The following is a 17738-nucleotide window of genomic DNA, read 5'->3' on the forward strand; positions in this document are numbered from 1 at the left end:
TCCAATTAATTCCCTGTCAATGTATACGAATTCGTGCACCGGGCCACTAGTATTTTAATAAAATAAACACCTAAAAACTAAAATATATGACCTGTCAGTTAAGTAGTTACTGTCTCAGCTCCAAACTCTGTTCTTCGCTCGACTGACACTGGTGGCCTCGCAACGCATCCTGGCTGGTTTCGGCCACTGCGCCTGGGACTGCGAGCCGGGCAGCCCGACGAGGCCCAGAAACACTCGAGGGCGCGGACCAGGAGGCCAGAGCAGACGCAGCTCTGCAGGGCCCCAGGGAGCAGACGCAGCACAGATCCTCATCGCCGGACTGCGAGACTGGTGGAAAGGGAGCATCCTGCCGAGGCCCCAACGCGCGTCTGACCCACTTCCCGGGTCCCACACAAACCCGCCGGAAGTCCCGCCTCAGCGTTCCGGGCCGCTCTAGCCCGCGCGGGCCCGTCTCGCTGGTGGGCTCGGTGCCTTTCCCCTGCATTGCGCTCCTCCGGCCGCCAAGGGGCGGCGAGACTTCGGAAAGGCCTCTCTGGCCCACGACCGCCGCTCGACTGCTCCGCGGCGCGCTCCCGACCGGCGCCGCGGCCACCGCCTCCAGGCAGTTACCCGGCAACGCCTCCTGGCCGTTTCCCTGGCAACGCGCTGCAGGCTGCTGCCATCTCCGCGATGGACGCGCCGTCGGGCGCCTGGCCCCGCCGGCCTCGCGACCGTCTTGGCGCGCCGTCCTCGGGGGTGCGGGCTCCAGCGACGCCCTGGGCGCGCTTCTCGGCCTGGCTGGAGTGCGTGTGCGTGGTCACCTTCGACCTGGAGCTGGGACAGGCGCTGGAGGTGAGCGGGGGGCGGAGGGGGCGGTGGTCGCGCGGCCGCGAGCCCTCTGCGCGTGGGGTGCGGTCGGGCAGACACCCCGCCAGCCTGTCCCTCTCCGAAACTCTGTGCTGTTATTTCCTGGAAGAGGCGCGCCCCATCAGAGGAAGGAGAGGCGACTTCCCCCTGGGATGGAGGAGACAGGGGCCCAGCACTGTGGATAACCCAAGCGATGCCCTTGACTTTCCTCAAGAAAAACCAACCTCGTTAACCCCTTCCCCATAGTGGCCGCGGCACCGTCTCCCCTCCGTTGCTCCAGCCTGAATCCCAGGGGTCACCCTGGCCTCTTCCTACCCCACCCCCACCCCCACACACACCCCATGGGCGGCGGAGGCTGACACTTCCACTGGCAACAAGGATCTCAGATCATTCCCCCCGCTGCTGTAACCCCCTCCTTTGTGGCTATTCTGCTTAAATCCGGCTGCACCTCTTCCTTCACTTAGAATCAGATCCAGACCCTGTGGGTCCTATTCCAGCCTGCTGCACCCGGCTGGGGCCTGGGGTGTTCCCACTGTCTGCAGTGCTCCCCCTACCCCCACTCCCAGCAGCTTCTCTTCCTCTGGGTGTAGGTGAAAATGCAGCAGAGGCCTTCCCAAGGGCTGTCAGGATGGTCCCCGCGCCCTGAAGGCCATCTTGCAGGCCAGGAAGCTGGCCGGTGCAGGGGAAGCTGGAGTAGACCTCACCACACCTTCGGGGACTTCCTGGGAGGGGACGGGCAGGGCACCTGGGACTGCAGCTGGCCCAGAGGAGGCTGGCTGCACACCCATCCTGGAAAGCCTATGGGGATGAGGGATGTTTTTATTTGAGGCCTTGCTGACCCCGCAAGGCCACGGGAAACCCAGGTCTTTGAGACAGAAAGGGCTGACTCTCAGTGAGGACTCGGGCCCTGGCATGATGCCCAGCTCTGTGCAAACCCCATGCACCAAACCATCCCCACCAGGTGTGCACTGTTGTGTCAGCCCAGCTCTTGGAGGGGCCCAAGCATAGAGAGGTGAGGCGATGCGCCCACATCACAGAGCCCACACTCTTACTGTTGCCCAAACTGTTCCCCATAAAATCACAAGAGAAGTCCTGGCTGAGTAGCTCAGTTGGTTAGAGTGTCGTCCAGATACACCGCTTACAGGTTCAATCATGTGGGAGGCAACCAATAAATGTTTCTTTTCTTTTTAAAAAAATATGTATACACTGAGTGTCCAGATTATTATGACCACCTCACGTCTGTAGGCAAATTAGCTATAATTTCGCGCTGAAGTTGCTAGAGGGCCAGACCATTATAAATAGGGAAGCAGGTTGTTTACCACGACAGTAGAAGTGATTTTTTTTTCTGAAGATATGGGTAAACAATGTGATTTAACAGCCTTTGAACGTGGGATATATATTATGATGAGTGGCCAGATTATTATGACCACCCCATCAGTACTTTGTTGGGCCACCTTTTGCCTTCAACACTGCGGCGATTCTTCTTGGCATTGACTCCACGAGATGTTGAAAGGTGATGCGAGGAATCTGACACCATGCCTGATGAATAGCACTGTCCAGTTCTGTGAGATTTGATGGTTGTGGAACCAGCTGCCTGATGGCTCTTTTAACTTCGTCCCACAAATGCTCAATTGGATTGAGATCTGGTGATTGTGGGGGCCACCTGAGCAAGGTAAAGTCCCCCTCATGTTCTTGAAACCACTCCTGCACAATACAAGCACCGTGGCATGGCGCATTGTCTTGCTGGAAGAAGCCGTCTCCATTGGGATACGCCATCAACGTGATAGGATGAACTTGATCAGCAACGATACTTAGGTATATTGTGCTATTCAGACGTTGTTCCACACGAATTAAAGGGCCCAAATCATGCCAGGAAAACATGCCCCACACCACAACACTGCCCCCACCAGCTTGAAGGGTTGTACTCATGCATGTGGGGTGCATGCTTTCATGCTGTTTTCACCAAATTCTCACTCTGCAATCTGCATGATGCAACTGGAAACGTGATTCATCGGACCACATGACTTTTTTCCAATGCTTGACTGTCCAATCAACTGTGCAAATTAGAGAAGTTTTATCTTGGTAACTGCAGACAGCAAAGGTGTTCGAACAGGCCTTCGGCTTCCATATCCCATACGACGCAGTGTACGGCTAATTTGCCTACAACTCTCAGGTGGTCATAATAATCTGGCCGCTCACGTTCAAGTATATCCCACGTTCAAAGGCTGTTAAATCGCATTGTTTACCCATATCTTCAGAAAAAAAGTCACTTCTACTGTCGTGGTAAACAATCTGCTTCCCTATTTATAATGGTCTGGCCCTCTAGCAACTTCAGCGCGAAATTATAGCTAATTTGCCTACAGACGTGAGGTGGTCATAATAATCTGGACATCCAGTGTGTGTGTGTGTGTGTGTGTGTGTGTATATACACAGTACACACACATACACACACACACACGTTAGAGGCTGCACCCTCTCGCAGCCTGGGACTCCTTGGCGGATGTCTGACTGCCAGCTTAGGCCCGCTCCCCTCCGATAGTTGGACATCCCCCAAGGGGTCCTTAGTGTTGCCTCAGAGGCAGGAGAGGCTCCTGCCACTGCCGCTGCACTCACTTGCCAGCCTTGAGCCTGGCTTCTGGCTGAGCAATGCTCCCCCTGTGGGAGTGCACTGACCACCAGGGGGCAGCTCCTGCATTGAGTGTCTGCCCCTGATGGTTAGTGCGCATCATAGCTACTGGTCGTTTGGTCAATTTGCATATTAGGGTTTTATTATATAGGATATGTATTTTAATATATTTTTTATTTATTTCAGAGAGGAAGGGAGAGGGAGAGAGAGATTGAAACATCAATGATGAGAGAGAATCATTGATCAGCTGCCTCCTGCACACCCCACGCTGGGGATCGAGCCTGCCACCTGGGTATGTGCCCTGACCAGGAAAGGAACCCTGACCTCCTGGTTCATAGGTCGATACTCAACCACTGAGCCACGCCAGCTAGGCTCACATCAATGTTTCTTTATCTCTCTCTCCCTCTCCCTCTCCCTTTCTCTCTCTCTATAAAATTAGTAAAAGCAGCTCCTCAGGTCAGGATTAAAATAATAATAAAATACAAGAGCAGGCCCTGGTCGTCTGGATACACCAAGGTTACAGGTTCCATCCTGGTCAGGGCACATGCAAGAATCAACCCATGAATGCATACATAAGTGGAACAACAAATTGCTGTTTTTTTCTCTCTCTCTCTCTCTCTCCCTTCTTATTGCTCTAAAATCAATAAAGAAAATTTAAATCACAAGAAAAGTTAAGAGATTATTTTGTTTCCTTACGGCATTTTCATGTCTAATTTTCTAGAGTGTAACCATTTAGAAAGTGAATTCTAAGCAAGTGGCCGTACAGCTCTGTGAGCTTGGGCTTCTGAGCAGCTGATGAGGCTGCACAGCTCAGGGAGTGGGTGCTGGGAGCCCAGGGCCCCTCGGAATCGTCAGGTCTGTGTAGAGACCCTGCCAGGAGTCCCGTGGTTAGTGCTCCCTGCGGCCTCCTCCCCCCCGCAGCCTGTCTCCCAGGTCACTCAGAGCCGGTCACTTCGTGTCCGGGTTTTCACTGACCATCCACTCCCAAGGGGTGTGTGACTTGCCTAGCTGGTCACACTCACTGGACACTGCAGAGCCCAGGGCACACTCCTGGAGCTCACAGCAGGGCGGGGCACAGGTCAGAAGCTCCGGGACCCCTGACTAGTGGGAGCTAGTGGAGGGACAGCGAAGCCACTGTGTCAGGTGACGTCTGTGTAAAGAGAAGGTGAGGGGCCTGGGGCCCGATCTGAGAGCCTCCCAGGGGAATGGCATAGCTCAAGGCCTTCTGGCTGGTGGGTTGGGGTCCAGGAATGGAAGGGCCCTGCAGCCACTCCAGGCGGGAGAGGAGGCCATGGCAGGGTCTGAAGCACCTCCTGCAGCTGTGGGGACAGAGGCCGATGGTGGAGTCAGGGAGACCCAAGCAGTTTGGGCAAGTGGCTCCGAGGGCCGGGGTGAGGCAGGCCGAGGTGAGGAGAGGCCTTAGGGGCCTGGTGCGGAGGGCGGAGAGGAGCACACTGCAGCCCAGCAGCCCGCCAGCCTCACCGAGTGCTCTGTGCCCGCAGCTGGTGTACCCCAGTGACTTCCGGCTCACGGACAAGGAGGTGGGTCCCGCCCGCTGGGGAGCCGACGGCGCCCAGGAGCGAGCCAGCCCTCACCGGGTTTCATGTGTTTCAGAAAAGCAGCATCTGCTACCTGTCCTTCCCTGACTCCCACTCAGGTAGGCGACTCCAACAGCCCTCCCGGCTCTGGGCTGGTGGGGAGAGGAGGAGGGTGGGAGGGAGGCCATCCGGGAGCCCCTGGGGCCCAGGCCGGGCCCAGCACAGCCCAGGAGCGCTCTGAGGAGACACTCCGAGCCCACCACGCAGCAGAGGCAACAGGTTCCCCTTATTTGTGCGGGAAGAGGGACCCGCGGGGTCTGGTCTCCACGCCACCAGGAGCTGGCTGCTGCTCCCCCACTCCCGGTGCTGGGCTCAGCCTGCCCACCACACTGCCTCCCCAGACTGCCTGCCGCCTGTGCTCCGACGGGCTGCTGCCCATGCGTCTGGGTTTGGGCGTTACTCTGAAGCTCAGGGCCAGGAGTGAGGACACAGGGGCTTCCTCTGGGAGAGCCAGACTCAGCAGCGGGGCTCCCTCTCCGGGGCCTTCAGCGGTCACACTCCCAGGGCCTCCCCGCCCCTGCTGTCCCCACCCACGTGTGGTGGCGGTGGGTCTCCAGCCCTGACGTGGAGGGGGGCTGCCCCCTTCCCAGGCTGCCTCGGGGACACGCAGTTTAGCTTCCGCATTCGTCAATGTGGAGGGCGGAGGAGCCCTCGGCCCACCGACGACAGGCACTACGACCGGGAGGCCCCCCTGTCACTGCAGGTGAGTGGCTGCCTCTCCGGCCCCCGCTGCCCACAGGCCAGGCTCGGGCTGGCCCGGGAGCCCCTCCCAGTGCCGGGGCCTGTGGGGCAGGAGGGCGCTGGCCAGCCCGGCCTCCACGGGGCTCTCCCTGTGCACATGCGAGCGGCCGGGGGTGGCTGGTGAGCAGCGGCCTGGCTGCTCCCCGAGTCTGCACAGATGGTCCCCTGGAGGTGCCGCCCCCTTCGGAGTGGAGGATGCGCGGGCCTGCCCCCAGGACCAGGGGCAGCGTGGAGCAGCCCCGGCAGAGAGGTCTGGGGCTGGGTGGGCAGGAGCTGCGTGGGGAGTGGCGCCACCTGCTGACTGCTCCTTCCAGAGGGAGTCCGCACACTACTTCGGCTACGTGTACTTCCGGCAGGTGAAGGACAGCTCGGTGAAGAGGGGCTACTTCCAGAAGGTGAGCCCGTGGCCCCCTGAGGGGCACCACTGAGACAGGCGCTGAGGGCAGGGGCAGCGGGGCAGCAGGCAGGGGGTGAGGGTGCCCCCCCCTTGCTGCAGCCCCTCCCTCACCCAGCACAGCACCTGGGCCCCAGACCCCCTGCTTCTCACTCTAGGATAGGACTTGAACGTCAGCCTTGAGCTCAGACCCCCAGGGAAACCTTGGCCGCATGCATTTCCTCTGAAGGCCCGGGTCCAGCCCACCCATGTGTCGTCGGGGTTTCCCTTCCTGTCTGGGGAAGGCTGTGGTTTCCCAGCTAATAGCCCTGGGGTCTGAGTTGGGCCATCGCGGGACAGCTGTCCTGTGAGCTGGTGGAGCGCACGGCCCTGGGTGACTCGGGATGAGCCAGGCCCAGGGCCCTGCAGACGCCTGCGTGGCTGGGTGACCTCTCCCGGCCTGGCTGGGTGACCTCTCCCGGCCGTGGGCCCGCAGTCTCTGGTGCTGGTGTCCCGCCTGCCCTTCACCCGGCTGTTCCAGGCGCTGCTGAGCCTGATCGCCCCCGAGTACTTTGACAAGCTGGCGCCCTGCCTGGAAGCAGGTGAGTGGCCATTAGGACAGCCAGAGAGTCTCATCGTCCAGCTGTGGGACTCAGTGGCCTTGGCGGGCCGCTTCCACAGGGCAGGCTCCTGACCCTGACCCCCTGGACTACAGTGTGCAGTGAGATTGACCAGTGGCCGGCCCCGGTGCCTGGGCAGACCCTGAACCTGCCAGTCATGGGCGTCGTCCTGCAGGTGAGGGTGGCCGGCCGGGCGGAAAGGTGCCCAGGGCATGGGGGTACCACTCCCGGCTGGCAGCTGCTGCCTCTACCCCCAGGTACATGTCCCGTCCAGGATGGACAAGCCTGAATCCAGTCCTCTGAAGCAGTGTGGCCAAGAGGTGGGGCCCCTCCTGGGCTAGTGGTGCTGCACCTGCATCCACCCACTACCTGCCTGGACCTCCCCACCCCGCTGCCGGGAGCCCTGTGGGATGGCCAGACGCCAGGCAAAGCCAGGGGCTTGTGTCTGGGTGCGGGGCTGGGTGCGCCCCCCCGTGCTGTGGGGGGTATGGGTGGGAGGTGTGTGGGCAGGGGCTACAATCCCCAGGGCTCTCTGGGGTGAGGGGTGCTGTTTGGGGCTTAATGGTGGTCGCTCGCCCTCCACCTGATGCCGCCCACCCCTCCCGTCAGAACCTGCTGCCGGCCCCGCTGGTGCTCGCCAGTGTCCACGAGCTGGACCTGTGCCGGTGAGCCCTTAGGCCGCTGCTCGCTGCTCACAGACCGTGAGGGAGCCCACAGCCCGGCGGGGGCAGGCGGGGCCACGGGGCCGCTGCCCCAGGAATGGACCCTCGCCGGTCTGTGAGGGAGAGCTGTACAGAGGAGGACTCAGTGCTGGGTCTGCACCGAGGCCACATGGGCCGGGGCAGGAAAGTTCCAGAGGCCAGGCACCCAGAGGGAGGGAGGGAGGGAGGGCTCCTGGTTGGCGGTCGCTCCTGAGGCTGCCCCCCACCCCCCAGGTGCTTGCAGCCTGTGCTGAGCCACGTGCAGACGCTGTGGGAGCTCATGCTCCTCGGGGAGCCCCTGGTGGTGCTGGCGCCCTCGCCCGCCGTGTCCTCCGAGATGGTGCTGGCCTTGACCAGGTAGCCAGGTGCGGTGGGAGGGCGTTGAGTCGGGGCACGGCCTGCACAGCGGTGCTCACGGGCCTGCTGTGCCCCCACCCCCCCTCCCCCCGAAGCTGCCTGCAGCCCCTCAAGTTCTGCTGCGACTATCGCCCCTACTTCACCGTCCACGACAGCGAGTTCAAGGAGTTCGCTACACGCACGCAGGCCCCGTAAGTGCCGCCTCTCTGTCCACCCCACCCCGCCCCCTGCCCCACCCCCTGCCCCGCCCGGGCTGCCGCTGCTTCCTCCCTCCTCCCTCTCTCTCTCTAGACCTAATGTGGTCCTGGGGGTCACCAACCCTTTCTTCATCAAAACTCTCCAGCACTGGCCCCACATCCTCCGTGTCGGGGAGCCCAGGATGTCAGGTGAGACGGCCTGGCTGCGCCCGGGGTCTGGGCTCTGGGCCTGGGCCCCGAGGGGCCATCAGCGTTTTCTGTTTCCAGGCGGCCTCCCGAAGCAGGTCAAGCTGAAAAAGCCCTCGAGGCTGAAGACCCTCGACACCAAACCAGGTGTGTGCCCCTCGGACGAGCCCCTCCTCTCCTTCCAGGACCCAGGCGTGGGCTCTGCGTCCTGGGGGGGGGGGGGGGGGGAGGGTGGAGGCAGGGACAGGTGTGCAGGCATCCCTGAAGGGGGCCGCTGTGGGGTGTGGGAGGGAGCCCCCAGGACAGGACCAGCCCTGCCTCCGCCAGGCCTCTACACCGCGTACACGGCGCACCTGTGCCGGGACAAGGCCCTGCTCCGCCGGCTGCTCCGGGGCCTGCAGAAGAAGCGGCCCGCGGGGGTGCTGACCGCGCTGCTGAGGCGGCACCTCCTGGAGCTCACGCAGAGCTTCATCATCCCCCTGGTGAGGCCCAGGGCGGGCAGGCGGGGCGGGGACCCCGAGACCCCTGGTGAGGCCCAGGGCGGGCAGGCGGGGCGGGGACCCCGAGACCCAGGCTGAGGCCCAGGGCGGGCAGGCGGGGCGGGGACCCCGAGACCCCTGGTGAGGCCCAGGGCGGGCAGGCGGGGCGGGGACCCCGAGACCCCTGGTGAGGCCCAGGGCGGGCAGGCGGGGCGGGGACCCCGAGACCCAGGCTGAGGCCCAGGGCGGGTAGGCGGGGCGGGGACCCCGAGACCCAGGCTGAGGCCCAGGGCGGGCAGGCGGGGCGGGGACCCCGAGACCCCTGGTGAGGCCCAGGGCGGGCAGGCGGGGCGGGGACCCCGAGACCCAGGCTGAGGCCCAGGGCGGGCAGGCGGGGCGGGTACCCCGAGACCCCTGGTGAGGCCCAGGGCGGCCAGGCGGGGCGGGGACCCCGAGACCCAGGCTGAGGCCCAGGGCGGGCAGGCGGGGCGGGGACCCCGAGACCCCAGGCTGAGGCCCAGGGCGGGCAGGCGGGGCGGGGACCCCGAGACCCCTGGTGAGGCCCAGGGCGGGCAGGCGGGGCGGGGACCCCGAGACCCAGGCTGAGGCCCAGGGCGGGTAGGCGGGGCGGGGACCCCGAGACCCAGGCTGAGGCCCAGGGCGGGCAGGCGGGGCGGGGACCCCGAGACCCCTGGTGAGGCCCAGGGCGGGCAGGCGGGGCGGGGACCCCGAGACCCAGGCTGAGGCCCAGGGCGGGCAGGCGGGGCGGGGACCCCGAGACCCCTGGTGAGGCCCAGGGCGGCCAGGCGGGGCGGGGACCCCGAGACCCAGGCTGAGGCCCAGGGCGGGCAGGCGGGGCGGGGACCCCGAGACCCCAGGCTGAGGCCCAGGGCGGGCAGGCGGGGCGGGTACCCCGAGACCCCTGGTGAGGCCCAGGGCGGGCAGGCGGGGCGGGTACCCCGAGACCCAGGCTGAGGCCCAGGGCGGGCAGGCGGGGCGGGGACCCCGAGACCCAGGCTGAGGCCCAGGGCGGGCAGGCGGGGCGGGGACCCCGAGACCCCTGGTGAGGCCCAGGGCGGGCAGGCGGGGCAGGGACACGAGACCCAGGCTGAGGCCCAGGGCGGGCAGGCGGGGCAGGGACCCCGAGACCCCAGGCTGAGGCCCAGGGCGGGCAGGCGGGGCGGGGACCCCGAGACCCCAGGCTGAGGCCCAGGACGGGCAGGCGGGGCGGGGACCCTGAGACCCCTGGTGAGGCCCAAGGCGGGTAGGCGGGGCGGGGACCCCGAGACCCAGGCTGAGGCCCAGGGCGGGCAGGTGGGGCGGGGACCCCGAGACCCCAGGCTGAGGCCCAGGCCACTCCCCCCGACAGGAGCACTACATGGCCAGCCTCATGCCCCTGCGGAAGAGCATCACGCCCTGGAAGGTGGGGTTCAGGTTCTGGGCGAGGCTGGGAGAGGGTTCCTGTCCTGATTCTGGGGGAGGGAGGAGGTCATGGTGCTGGGGTCCCCAGGCTCTAGGCCATCCCCACACCTACCACTGTCCCTTACAGGATGGAGCAATGGGGCCACACAGAGGGCCCCAGGCCGCCCCTCTGGGGTCTTCCCAGCAGGATGGGGGGATCAGGCTGTGTCCCGAGGGGGGTCCTGGCCAGCCAGGTGCCGGGCCTGGGAGGCTGTTCCCTCCCAGCACCAGGGCTCACCTGGCCCCTGTCTCAGACCCCTCCCCAGGTCCGCCCCTTCCACCAGGAGGACTTCCTGTGCAGCCTGGAGCAGGCGGGGCCCCAGCTCACCTGCATCCTCAAGGGTGACTGGCTGGGTCTCTACAGGTGGGTGGACGCCAGTGCGGGACCTGGGCTCCTGCTGCTGGTGGGTACAGGGTGCCCGTCCCCAACCCATGACGGGTCAGCCCCACAGCCGCTGCCTCACTCACAGGCGGTTCTTCAAGTCCCCCCACTTTGACGGCTGGTACCGGCAGCGGCGCAAGGAGATGGCCCATCAACTGGAGGCCCTGCACCTGGAGGCCATTTGTGAGGCGGTAAGGGGGCGCCGGGGGAGCTGGGGGGCTAGGGCTGGGGAGGGCTGTGGTGATGGGTGGCCCCACCTTTTCATGGCAGAACATCGAGACCTGGATGAAGGGCAAGTCCGAGGTGGAGGTCGTGGACCTGGTCCTGAAACTTCGGGAGAAGCTGGTGAGCAGCCTGCCCGGCCCGGGCCATCGGGACACGGGGCCGCTCTCCCCTGACCAGTGCTGCCCCTGCAGGTGCGGGCACAGGGCCACCAGCTCCCTGTGGCGGCGGAGACGCTGCAGCAGGCCCGGCTGTACATCGAGACGGCCATCGGCTCCCTGCCCACGGACCTGCAGGCTGTCCTGTGCCCTCCCTAGGACAGGCCAGAGGGTGTGGTCTGGGCCTTCATGCCCGGGGGCCTGGGTCTGGCTGAGCTTCCCTCTCTCCAGGGAGGGTGGCCCAGCCAAGCACGAGCGCCGACCAGGCTCCCTGCCGTCCCGGTCCTGGCCCCCGCCCAGCACCTCTGTCCCAGCAGTAAAGCGGGCTTTGGAGCCTTAGCCTCAGCCCTGCCTGTTGACGGTCATGTGTTGGCTGGAGCCTCCCCTCCCCCTGGGTCGCATCTGCCCGCTGCAGGGCTGCCAGCTGGGGGGCAGGGGGGGGGGCGGGCTGGCTGTGAGCCCTCGGTGCTTGGGGCCTGGGGCCCTGCCCCCCGCCAGGCACTCGTCTGCCGAGTCCTGGAAGGCCCAATGCCTTGCATTTGATGTGTCCTTCAGCCCCACCGGCTGCCCAGCCCAGGACAGGAACAGGCAGCTGATGGGCAGCCCCTCCTCACAGGGCCCACCCACCCCACCCACCCACTTGCCTGGGACCAGGGACCCCTCGCCCAGGTCCTTGTCTTGGGAGGGATGAGGTGCTTGGCCTCCTGATTGCTGGTTTCTTGAGAGGCCACTAGGGGGCAGTGTGGGACCCAGCCATGGGCTCCCACCCTCCAGGCATTGTCCCAGGCCCTGTCCCTGGAGTAATCGCCCCACCCCCCACCCCCACCCCACTCACACGTGGCTACAGGCACTGGGGTTACCCAGGTCCATCTACCCTATGTGCAGCCTGAGTGGCTTACTTGCCCCGCCCCAGCCCAAGCCTCTACAGCCACAGCCGCCTGGATCCCAGCTCCCAGAGGGGGTGCACGCCCCAGCCAGGCCCAGGGCTGCCCCCACTCAGCACAAGGTGAGAGCAGGGTCAGCTGGGGGAAGGGCCAGAGCGGTGGACCTGCAGTAAGGCTCCCCCGTCAGACCCCTCACCCGAGGAGCTGGGCCAGGCCGCGCGCGCGGGGCTCAGTGTCTCCTTGAGGTGGTCCCGGCAGTGAGCGGCTGCAGGCTGGTGGGGTTCCTGTCCCTCCTGAAGCCCCGCTCAGTCCTGCCCCTGGAGGGTGCATGCCCTCCCAGGCAGATGGCCACGTGCTGGTCTGAGCGTCTGTGTCAGCTTCTGGCCCAGACCTAACCCTAGGACAGTCTCACTGTCTTCAGTCTGAAAACTGAGGCAGTAACTGCGTTTTAGCAGAACAAGCTGGAGGCCCCTGAGGCCCACGTGCCAGGCCTGTGCAGCTCACTGTAACCCAGTGGGGGATGCAGAGCGGGGAGGAAGGGGTAGATGGGTCAAAGGAAGCAGAACACCGCCCCCCCCTCCTGCAGCAGAGCCTGAGAGCAGAAAGGCCTAGATGGGCAGGAGCCCAGTGTCCCAGGAGGTGCTGTGGTGACCACTGTGCTGGGGCTGGGAGGCCTGTGCAGGGCCAGGCGGGCGGAGATGCAGTGTCTGCTCCCGGCAGGAAGGAGTGGCCCCAGCTTCCTGGCTCTATTTAAAGACTCCCTTAGTCTGGCATAGTGGCCTTCCCACACCTTTGGTATTAAAATGTGCTGTGACCACACTGCTTGTGTTTTAACTTCCTTTTTTTAGTAAAAAGTTGGCATCTGTCAGACGCGGGTACTTTTGGGGTTCCCTGCAGTGGGGGCGGGGTGGGCATGGTGTGGATGTGGTTGGGGCTGAAGGGGTGGGAGGGCAGTGAGATGCTGAAAGCAGTGAGCAACACCCTCCTATCCTCTGGGGGGCAGGTCCAAGGAGGGGAGCACCCAGAGGAGGTGCCTGAGGGGGGAGGTCTGCAGGAGGGGACAAGGCCGGGTGCAGGGCAGGTCCCCACAGCGGTTGAGGGTTTGGGGAGCGGCGCTAACCATCCCTGGGCCTGTCCTGCCCCCTCTTCTCCAGCCGGGGCGGCGCGGCGCTGCGCACGGAGCCGGGCCAGGGGAGGCGCGCGCACCTCCGCCCTGAAGGGCCCGCCGTGGTGCCGGTGCGAGTCCCCAGGGCCCAGGGTGGGGTTGGGGAGGGGAGCTGGGGTCACAGATGCGTTTGCGAGGAGACTCCCAGGCGCCTTTCCCCCAGGAAGTGGGGTGCTGAGGTCCCCAGGAGCGGGTTCGGGCCCAGCAGCTTCCACCCGGGAAAGGCAGGTCTGGCGCCTGTTCCCCGACCGAGTGGGGACTCGGGGAGAACCGCGGGGGCACCTGGGGCCTCGCTCGGCTCGGCGCCCTCCCCCATCGCCAGGCCTGGGCTCCCCTGTGACCCAGGGCGCTCGCTGCCTGACCCGAACCTGGACCAGAACCGGGCCGAAACTGCCCTGCGCCGTGACGCACACTGGGGTCGGGGGGCGCGGGGGCGCGGGGGCGCGGGGGGCGCGGGGGGCGCAGGGGGCGCAGGGGCGCGGGGGCAGCCGGCCCGCCCCTCCCTCCCCTCCCCTGCCTTCCCTCTCTCCCCCCCGCCTCTCCCTCCTCCCCGTCGGGGGCGGGGCCGCTGCTCCCGCGCTCCGGCCCCTCCTCGGCCACACAAAGGCCCGTCTCCATGGCAGCCGCGCGGGCCGGAGCGCAGCGCCGAACGCGGCCCGGGCGCCATCGAGTCTTGTCGGCGGACGAGCAGGTACGAAATGGGGTGCAGGGCCCGCGGGGCGGCCGCGCGGGGCGGGGGGCTTCGCCGTGAGCTGCTGCGCCCCGGCCTGGAGCGCTCCGGGCGCGAGGGCCCCGGGCAGCGGCCGCCCCGCGGAGGGTGGCCGGGCCTGGGCCGCCGGCCGGTGCCCATCGGGCTGGGGCGGGCCGCCCGAACCCCGGTCTCCCGGTGGCGGTCGAGGCTGCGGCGCCCGGGGCCGGGTCTTGCTCAGCCGACGGTCCCGGCGGGGCGCAGCGCCCCCTCCTGCCGCCCGCGGCTCTGGGCCCCTCGCTCCGGCCCGGGTCCGAGCCCCCCTCCCACCGCGGCCCCGCGGAGACCCGTGCCCGGGCGGAGGTCGGCCCGCTGTGCCCGGGCTCCCGCGCCCAGTCGCCCCGCTTGGTTCAGGTGCAAGCCCGGCTTTCCCAGGGGCCGGACCTGCGCAGGCCTCGGCCCCACAGCCCCTGGGCCCCGTGAGGAGGACTCGGGCCGGGCCGGGCCGGGCCGGGCCGGGTGCAGGTTCTGACTTGGGACAGGCGGCCCAGCCCGGCGTCTGGAGCCCCGGGGCCCGCGCGGACAGTTCCCCTTGTGGGTTGTTGGTGCGGCGCTGGGTGAACACCCCGGGGCCCAGGAAGCCTCAGACCCGGGCAGGGTGGGTGGGCTCAGAGCTCGGGGCCTGCACCCACCCTCCGGCCCCGCACCTCCGACGCCGCCTCCTGTGGGAGCCCCCTGGGATAGGCCTCCCCGCCCCGAGGCTGCTGGCGAATCGGAGGGGTCCCTGAGCTCAAGAGCCCAGAGCTCCCTGCCATGTCTGGGGGCTCCTCCTCCCAGCAACTGGGGAAAGGAATGAAGGGTCTGTCTGCGCCCACCGTGGCTGGGGGTGGGGGTCAGGACTGGGGGTGCGGCTGGGCCTCAAGCTGGTGGAATGTTCCAGGGCCAGAGGGGCTCTCTAGGGAGCTTCCCGTTCATGTCTAACTTCAGCCTCTGCGTGTCCCCCCCGCCCCCCATCCCAGGGGGAGGAGAGTGCGAGAGCAAGAGCGAGGACGCCCGGAGGGGGGGTTCACAGCCCACCCCATACCCAGATGCCCCCCTAGCCTGGAGGGCAGAGCCATGGCAGGGCCTGAGGGAGGGCAGAGGGCGGAGGGGCCTCTTCTGCCCCAGGGTCCCCAGAGGGTGGCTGGCGGTGTGTTTGTGGTGTGACAGCTCTCAGGAATCCCCAGGGAAGATTGAGCACCAGCAGGTGGGCCCTGCACCCCCACCCCCTCCCGCCGCACCTCCTGGGGCCCAGCCTGAGCCCAGGGTGGCAGGAAGCCTGAGGGCTGGCGGGGCTCCTCACCCAGGAGGGGAGGGAAGTTGCCGAGGAAAACAGGGTTTGGAATTCCAGTCCCCCTCCCCCGCCGGCCGCCTGCCAAGACGGAATTATTTTGGATTATCCAGCCGTGTCCAGCCACCCAAGGGGGAGGCCGCAGCCTGGAAGAGGGATCCACTTCCGGGGCTGTGGGTTGAGAGCCCCGGGAGGAAGAGACCGGCTAGTCTGGGCAGCTCCCCCTCCCCCAGGCAGCTCAGCTCCGAGGCTGCTCCGACCGGTCATGGGGGGGCGGGGTGGGAGGGGATGCGTCACCCTCGGGTTGGAGAACGCCCAGGGGTGGCCCAGCAGCTCCCGGAGCTCGCCTTGGGGAGGCCATGGGGCAGGAGGAGCCCCGAGCCCCGTGCAAGGGGCCCAGCCCCAGGACCCTTCGTCCCCAGAGGCCCTGGGACCCACGGCCTTGAGCTGGGCTCAGGCACACACCCTGTGCTTCCCAGAGATGCCAGGGCGCAGGTGTGGGTGTGACTGAGGCTGCTGAGGGCGGGGCTCAGGGGCCCGACTGAGGCAGCCCACCTGCCCCCTCACTGACCCCCGAGGAGCAGCGGACACACACAGCCTCCTCCCAAGCCCCTTGTGGCCCAGCTCTGGCCCCCATGGATGTCCCTGCTGGGATGTGGTGCCCGTCAGCCTGTCCCACTGGTGAAGGCCCCAAGGTGAGGGCCCGAGGTCATGGATGGGCTCCTGCCATGTGTGCCCAGAGCCAAGCTGCCAGCAGCTTCTGCAGGGACCTCATGGAAGAGGCAGAGCCAGCAGCTGGGAGAGCACAGGGAGCCAGGGCCTGGCTCCAGCCCAGCCGAGTGGAGCAGAAGAGATGGGATTGGAAGGCGCGGGGTGGGCTGGCAGCCTGGGGAGGGCCCATATGGCACTGGCCCCGGCCCCCAGGAGGCGTCCCAGGGACCTGAGCCGTCTGGAGGCATCGGGGTGTCTGTCCCCCCCCACCCCGTGGGTGGGTGTGACAGGCAGGGGGTGGCCTGGTGAGGAGAGGCCGCCCTCTGCCACCAAGACGTCTTCCCGTGAGCAGGAAGTCCGGCCTCAGTTCTCTTTTTTGTTTAATCCTCACCTGAGGATATTTTCCCCCATGATTTCTAGAGAGAGTAGAAGGGAAGGAGGAGGGGGAGACAGAAACACCAACATGAGACTCATCGATCGGTTGCCTCCTGAACGGGGGCCAGGGACCCTGCAGCCAAGGTACGCGTGTGCCCTTGACCGAATCAGACCCGCGACCCCTCTGTCCACAGGCTGAGGCTCTAACCACTGAGCACCCGGCCAGGGCCTGCCTCCGTCCTTGCTGCAGCAACAGCCCCTGGTCTCCTGGGTGGGGAACGAGCTTGTCTTCGTGTGGAGGAGCTGCCTTGGACTCGTGCCAGGAAAGCTGGGGGCGGTGAGGGGAGGGGGCCGCCCCAGGCCTGGCCCACGGAAAGCGGTCCCCCAGCCTCAGCCTGGACTCCCTCCGTGAGGCCGAGGCAGGTTCTGGCCAGGCCGGTTGAGTCACTGTGGCAGGTAGGGGCTGGGCAGAGTCCCTCTCCCGTTTGTGTTTGGGGTGGGGCCTCCAGCTAATTGTCTTTGGTCTCTAATCCCAGGCGGGGGAGGTGGGACCTGTGGGTGATTCAGGGGGCGTGGCACCCCTGCTTCCCTTTTCTCTCCCGTTCTTCCCTTCCCTGGTTTCACATCCCCTGCACCACCTCCCCTGCCGGCTCTGCTTCTGTCTGCCCTGGGGGTTCTGTCTGCCCTGGGGGGGATGAGGCAGGAGTCCAGCCTGGTCCTAGGCTCCCCCTACAGGTGCAGCTGCCCTCGGGGGGGCCCCCCACACCCACACCTCAGCCGCCTCTGACGGCTCTGTGGTTCTGCCCCCAGGGCCCCCCAGGGCTACGGAACTCCCTCTGAACTATGCAGTCACTCCCTCTGCTCTTCACCTGCCAGGCGGCCCTGCCCCAGGTGCAACCCCACCTTCATGGGAGGAACCCAGGCTGGGCTGAACCTGGAGCTGGGGTTTCTGTTCCCCGCCCCGTGTTGCCTTCTCAGCCACCCTTCCCACACCGAGGTGCGCCCCCACCTGCCCCACTTGTGGCCTCGGCCCACCTCAGTGCCCGTCATCCCGTTGGCAGGGCTGGGATCAGGGGGCGGGGCTGGGATCTGGTGGAGGCCCAATTCAGTGCCCACAGCCTCTCCTGGTCGTCCGAGATTGTGTGACTTCTGAACTCTGGCAGTTCCCCATCTGGGTGCCACATGGGTCCTGGTCCGGCCGGGGCAAGGGCCTGGGAGGGGGGAAGGGGAAGAGGAAGGGGAAGGGGGCCTTTTGGGTGCAGCCTGGGCTCTGACCTCAGCTCTGCCACCAGCCCTGCCCTGGGCATTGCACTTCTGGGTGTGGAGATCAGATTCCTGGGGTGCCCTCCCCCCACCCAGTTCCCGTGTGGGCGCCGGGCTGAGAGGCAGGCTGGCGAGCCCGGGTCTCTGGGCCCCAGCCGGGCCCCCTCCTCAGGAAGAGCGAGGAGGAGGAAGGGGTTTGATGTCTGCCTTGCAGGAGACACCTGAGTCAACACAGGGCCGGGCAGGGCGTCTGCTCCCCAGTCGGAAGCGGTTCCGGCCCCGGGCCCAGGGGAGACCCAGGCAGAGCTCTCCCCAGCTGGCCTTGGGCTCTGTCTGGTCTGGGGCCACTGAGCCCGCTCGCCACCTGTGCAGGGC

The 17738-nt window shown here is 66.2% G+C and overlaps 2 protein-coding genes across 10 annotated transcripts in view; both read left to right on the plus strand.

The window, feature by feature from the left end:
- The first annotated feature begins 542 nt into the window (after positions 1–542).
- DENND6B (DENN domain containing 6B) lies at positions 543–12650 on the plus strand. 5 transcript variants are annotated; one of them, XM_036311383.1, is made up of 19 exons: positions 558–831; positions 4975–5013; positions 5087–5129; positions 5661–5773; positions 6126–6206; positions 6681–6786; positions 6900–6979; positions 7062–7124; positions 7414–7469; positions 7740–7862; positions 7958–8053; positions 8154–8248; positions 8327–8392; positions 8573–8727; positions 10094–10147; positions 10440–10549; positions 10656–10758; positions 10838–10912; positions 10984–12650. In XM_036311383.1, the coding sequence occupies exons 1-19, from the start codon at positions 670–672 to the stop codon at positions 11104–11106; spliced, it is 1743 nt and encodes a 580-aa protein (XP_036167276.1). In that variant the 5' UTR covers positions 558–669; the 3' UTR covers positions 11107–12650. The 5 variants fall into 5 exon arrangements, 4 of the variants coding, with proteins under 4 accessions (XP_036167275.1, XP_036167277.1, XP_036167278.1 ...); XM_036311382.1 differs by having other exon boundaries at positions 553–831; positions 8154–8392; XM_036311384.1 differs by lacking the exon at positions 10094–10147 and having other exon boundaries at positions 555–831.
- A 901-nt stretch (positions 12651–13551) lies between these two features.
- Positions 13552–17738, plus strand: part of PLXNB2 (plexin B2) — a 30705-nt gene continuing 26518 nt past the window's right edge. For 2 of the 5 annotated variants that reach the window (XM_036311292.1, XM_036311295.1), the window contains exon 1: positions 13561–13687. The gene's annotated coding sequence lies outside the window, so the exon portion shown is untranslated. Of the gene's footprint in view, positions 13688–17738 lie in introns of all 5 variants that reach the window. The other 3 variants (XR_004968007.1, XM_036311296.1, XM_036311294.1) reach the window with 3 other exon arrangements.

The sequence above is a fragment of the Myotis myotis genome, unplaced genomic scaffold (genome assembly GCF_014108235.1).
Source record: "Myotis myotis isolate mMyoMyo1 unplaced genomic scaffold, mMyoMyo1.p scaffold_m19_p_54, whole genome shotgun sequence".
NCBI lineage: Eukaryota > Metazoa > Chordata > Mammalia > Chiroptera > Vespertilionidae > Myotis > Myotis myotis.

Bases quoted from the DNA above. Each gene is read 5' to 3' on its own strand.
- DENND6B (XM_036311382.1), top strand. From the start codon at position 670: ATGGACGCGCCGTCGGGCGCCTGGCCCCGCCGGCCTCGCGACCGTCTT. The intron at 6,207-6,680 runs GTGAGCCCGTGG...GTGGGCCCGCAG, and splicing joins AGAGGGGCTACTTCCAGAAG to TCTCTGGTGCTGGTGTCCCG. The intron at 7,863-7,957 runs GTAGCCAGGTGC...CTCCCCCCGAAG, and splicing joins ATGGTGCTGGCCTTGACCAG to CTGCCTGCAGCCCCTCAAGT.